This window comes from Eurypyga helias, unplaced genomic scaffold (assembly GCF_000690775.1).
Source record: "Eurypyga helias isolate BGI_N326 unplaced genomic scaffold, ASM69077v1 scaffold8317, whole genome shotgun sequence".
NCBI classification, from domain to species: Eukaryota; Metazoa; Chordata; class Aves; order Eurypygiformes; family Eurypygidae; genus Eurypyga; species Eurypyga helias.
This window is the reverse complement of record NW_010263676.1, coordinates 4,936-10,325: the sequence shown is the minus strand read 5'-3', so window position 1 is coordinate 10,325 and position 5,390 is coordinate 4,936. Positions and strand designations below refer to the sequence as shown.

Below are 5,390 nucleotides of genomic sequence, written 5' to 3'. Positions count from 1 at the left end.
GCTGAACCTTAATTATGTCTTGGAATCTAAATTTTATTTTTTTTAATTAAAAAATAGTAATTAAATAAAGTGAAGAATAGACAAACTGTTTTCATAAGCTGCTTTTCTAAGGTAGACATTTTTTTTCCCCTTATATAACAATAACCTACACTATGCTTTTTCTTCTGGCAAAATGTCCATTCACTCATCCCTTTGCTTTGATGGCAGTGAAGTGAAGCTATGCAATGAGATACACACTCTGACTGGAATGTCCTAACTAGTTCAGTAACATTAGCTTTACTTTCAATTTACTTCTTTATGGACTGGTTCAGTCAAAACTAAACTGTGTTATATTTAATTTCAGTTGGAAAAAAAGCCCAAACTTCTGGTCCCCTGGCACTTCCCCAGTTTGGATACATGATTTATTTCTGCCTGAAACAATTTGTTTAATCCTCTGCTGTTACAGTACGTGTTAGAATAAAGGTTAAAGATGAATTTGGCTCCTCTGAGGCTTCCATTATTGAAATGCACTCAAGCATGCGTTCATACTTGATGACATTAAAGGAAGTTTGACTTACATTCTGTTTTCCTACTATGTTATCAAATGGAAGTTCAGGGCTCCAGGATCCTTCGGTAAATGTTGCTCCACTGTTTCTCCTGTCGGAGGAGCTGACAGCCTCTTTCACAATATCTTCAGGCAAAGTCAACAGACTCTCTTCAGGTTGTTTAATTAAATAAGTCTCAATGTTATGTTTCCTCAAGAATTCATTACGCTCCTTGCCATGCCCTTCTTCAACTTTATAATCCCCGTTCAGGCAGTCCAGAGTAGCTTTGGAGATGTGAATTCTCCTGCATAAGTGAAATAAGTAGTAGCAAATACTGATTGTGCTCTAGTATACATAGGCAAGAAGGAGTTTATGAACTCTGGCATAATTTTTAACATGATGGATAAATAGAAGGTTCTCTATTGTATGTGATGATTTCTATAAAGCAAATTAAATAGTGTATTGAACAAACATGAGCTTCATTTGGGGAAAAATACTCTCAAGACACATTCACAGCAATAGGATCTCATGAATGCACAAAGTTCTGCCACAGGAAGAACACTTTGATATTCACACCTGATATCTTTGCTTACAGTAATAGTTGAATGCGAGACCTTCCTAAAAGACTATTCAGACTGGATGAAAATTGCTACTTCAAGTAAGTTTGGTGAGAGGAAAATATATGATATGCATCTGAGCATTTTATGTTTAATTATCTTCTGTTACCTGAGGTAGCGTAGCCAGTTGAAAATAGTGGTCTGATTGCAGCTGAAGTGAATTAGGAAAATAGGGAAACTATATAAAAAACAGTGAGGTGATAATTTCCAGTAAGATAAAGTGAAGAGTTCAAAAAGCTTTTGCAAAAGTGAAGTTGAATTTAAGACATGATGTAGGAAAATCTCAAACTTTGCAAAGCATGTTAGGACTTTGGATGTTTTCCAAACAAACCTGGAGGTGTTTGATATTTGGACTTTCTTAACCATAATTATGACTGCTTGAGAAGGGTAGGAAAAAGTTCAAGTAGAAAAAAAAACAGAAAAAGAGTAGGTCTTTCTTGTTTCTATTTCTAAGAAATCTTCAAAGTCCTACATGTAAGGTAAATATCAGATATCTCTAAAACACATCTACATGGTTAGCCATGTTATAATTTATAATGCAGCATCATAAATGCAGTAAGAGGAGATGCTCATTGGAAAATTATCTAACTCAAGTAAATAAATTTTTCAAACTTTGGATGCATGACACTTCCTGAAAGTCAGACTTGCTGACAAATTCCTAAAATTCTTTCTTCTGGGACTTAAAGGATGACATTGTGGAGTTAAATTGCATAAAATACTAATAGAATAAAAAGCTATAAGTACATGTATTATGGGTATGTATTGCTAGAAAATAAAGTGCTGGTTGTCTTTGAGCAGTGTGAAATGCCCAGAAGTATCAAAATTTGGCACAAACTGGGTCTATGTGGACTAATGACTATCAGTTCATAATTAAAAGATCAAAAAGTTGTATCTATTTCAGCCATTTTTAACCTGTCTCAGCTTCCCTCTCAAGTCAACACAGGTTTCATACAACTTCCACTGAAGTCACGCCACTGTGATGTCCACAGAGATTAGTACTCTGTTGTAGTCAAATGTCAGTAAAACAGACAATAAAAAATAGCAAAAATGTTTCACAAATATAAGCAACTTTTTGGCCATGGGCTTTAAAGCCAAAACATATGGCCTCTCAGAAAGAAAATGCATTTCCTAGCTTTAAGGAACCCAAATAGGCTAAATTGATTTAAGTAAAATACTAATAAAAGAAAAAAAAAAGAAAAAGAAGAAAGAAGAAGAAAGTGATACATTAGTTGCCAGGGTGACTATCTTTGTGCTGAGTTTCAACTAATATAATTTGGGAAGATTGCATTATAAAGCCCTGAAATATGGATTTTATAATGGAAATACTAACAGCTTTAACCAGAATGTGGCTGGCTATTGATGTAATACCCTTAAATGGACTAAATATTAATAAACTGTTGGTAGATTGAAAATATTTTTTGGTTCACCTTTTGTACTGCTTGCCTAAAAAAACCTTAAAATGTATAGTGGAGAGTCTTCTTTCTAATTTTAAGCAAATACAGTAGATCAGGAACCTGAGTACTGGAATCAAAAAGTATAGCTTGTCCAGCTGCTGAAACCTTATCAAACCCGAAGCCTTAGACGATACCTGTCATTGGTACAGCCTGAAAAATTAATTATTAGCTAGGTTTTACACTGATTCAATACCACGGATTAATACCTAGATACACCAGGAAAAGATTGTTAGAAGATGGGGTCCTGGAAAAAGAGTGTCCTTTGAAATAATACTGTAGGATCTTACGGTTTCCTTCTCGTGTTGTGGTTACAATTTTTTCCTCTCAGAAAACGAGAAATGATTGCTTTTTCTCAGTGCTCCTGAGGGCCTCCTTCCATGACAGTTGGGCTGCCCACTTATGCTCCCTCGCTCGGGGCCAATCTGTCCCTGCATCACCCATGCTTATGAGGTTTCTGGGTGATTTGCAACCCGCAAGGGGAAGAGCTGAGCCCCCTCTCTCCTTCCCCCAGCCCCTTCTCTCCATCCCAGGCAGGAGAGCTGCCTTCCTCCACTGTGGAAAGGGCTGTGGTTCATATTGTTTTTTCACACTGTGGGAGCAGGACCATTCCTAACCCCAGGGCAGCTTTTCCGATGAAACAAAGGAAAGCAGTGCAGCTCTGTGATTGGGAATGATCCCCGTATTGTGGCAAGCAAGGGGATTTGAATGGTGGTGGCAGGGAGAAGTAGGGAGAGGCTGAAGTGAATTTAACTGCTCTATTAAATCTGCTCTGCACACTAGGAAAGCCTGGTGTAAATCACAGTTTTGAGGGACTTAGTGAATTGCTGCCACATACAGGCTTTGTTTTGTTGGGAAAATGATATACAGCAGTGAAAATCACTCTGCTCCAATAGAGTGCAACCTAGCCAGGCATTTTATCAACAACAGCAAGGTGGTGCATTCTCCGGGTTATTCATTAATAGCAGTACTACTTGCACCCATTAACAGCAATAAACTAGACTTTTTACAGGTGTGGATGGTGAAACTTAGATGATTGATTTACTCATGTTAACAAAGTAGCATGTGACCTTTCTTAGTCATCTGGGGCTATTGTGGGATAAGCAGCAGGGAAATTTTTTTTTCTGCAATTTTATACACTGGTGACATATGCAGAGTATAGAAGTTGTTTTCAGATCATGCAATTCCTCATTTTCTGCTGATTCTAGGAATATATATTAATATAAAGGTCTACTATGGGGAATGGGGGAAGGGGAACACATTTGCAAATAAAATATAAAGCAAATATCTTCCTAACTTCCTGGGAACTTGACAGCTCTGACATATCCTGATGTGTGTGTAGGGAGCACAGCACATGGCTCAGATCTGATGGTGTAAAACCTCTCTCACTCAAGACGACAGCATCACTTAGACTTTTTCTGCATAAAGATGTCCACTGCTATTGCTTCTATGTTCCATGGCCAAAAATTGAATTGCTGTAGGGAATCTTTTGCTACATCTTTCATCAATGGAATGTGGAACTGAAAGTGAACAGAATATTACTGCGACCACTGCTATCGCTTCATATTTATTATTTGCACCTTCCAAATGACCATGAAATATAGGTCATGTGAGGCAGAAATAACATTTTATCTTCCAGGTGAATCAGCCACTTCAGACAAATTAAAACTAGGCAGCTCAATGGAAACCCATATATTTTCATATGCAGTCAAGCTGACATAAATATCTCAAAACATCTACTAAAGTATCAAATTATTTAAAAGACTTCATGGCGAGCCTGCTGTTCATAACGCCTTGTTATTAGTACTGGGTTATGAACACATATTTCTTCCCACACTTTGTGCATTATGAAATAAAATAAATTACAGCCTTATGCCTCACAGCAGCATTTGAATGCCAATGGCAAGAGAATGAAGCCTGGAAACACTCAGGAATGGTCAACACCTAACTGGGAAATTTGGGCTCCCTCTGAGTATTATATGGGCTGAATACCACCACTGACCTTTTTCAGAAAATCACAGCTGGCAAAGAACAAGAAATATTTTTGTCTTTTCCTATTCCTCTGCAAACTGACCATTTCTGCCTTTTTTGACTATAGCCTCACAAATTCTTGCCAACCACAAAATAACAGCAAAACAAAAAAAAGTCATAATTGATGATACAATGTAAGACAGTTAATCTGTTGGCAAGGTTAACAGTGTACTATGTTGGCAATGTTTTCTGACTGTGGGAAATACACGTTGCCTTACCCAGGAATTCCACCTGACTCAAGTTTGTTTGCGATATCCACGTCCCATGACCAGACATCAAACTGCCACTTTCGCAGGCCCAGCACTCCACACAGAACTGATCCCGAATGTATCCCTATTCTCATGTCAATGTCATGCTTCGTTCTTGACCTAACATATCTGTTAAATGAAACAAAATAAAAAAAAAAACAAAGAGAAAAGACCAGACCCATGAAAGTATTCACCATGGTTTTTCATATCTTTTAGAAAAAGGTATGATGTAAAATACAATGCCATTTGTTATAAAGAACCATATTGTCTGTAATATGAAGAGATAACTTTCTAGGTAGCAAAGTACAGGTAGTGATAAAATGATTCTAAAAGCCAGACTGTCATTAAGCACTTAATTGCACGCAAGGTTCAGTGGCACTCATTATTTTTATCAGACAGAAAGGTAGGGAGGGAAAAAGATGTTTGAGTGAAGTGTCTGGACACACTGAGTTCTTTAGCTTAGAATTATGAAAGAGTATTCAACAACAAACATTACAAAAACTATTATTGAACCTGAAT

The 5,390-nt window shown here is 37.2% G+C and overlaps 1 protein-coding gene across 1 annotated transcript in view; it reads right to left on the bottom strand.

The window, feature by feature from the left end:
- Window positions 1-5,000, bottom strand: part of ADCY8 (adenylate cyclase 8 (brain)) — a 51,969-nt gene extending 46,969 nt beyond the window's left edge. Inside the window, exons 1-2 of the mRNA XM_010156133.1 lie at window positions 4,842-5,000; window positions 558-828 (exon numbers count right to left, since the gene is read on the bottom strand). Of these exons, the coding sequence (XP_010154435.1) occupies window positions 558-828; window positions 4,842-4,966 (396 nt within the window). The 5' untranslated portion in view covers window positions 4,967-5,000. The remainder of the gene's footprint in view (window positions 1-557; window positions 829-4,841) is intronic.
- Window positions 5,001-5,390: the final 390 nt, after the last annotated feature.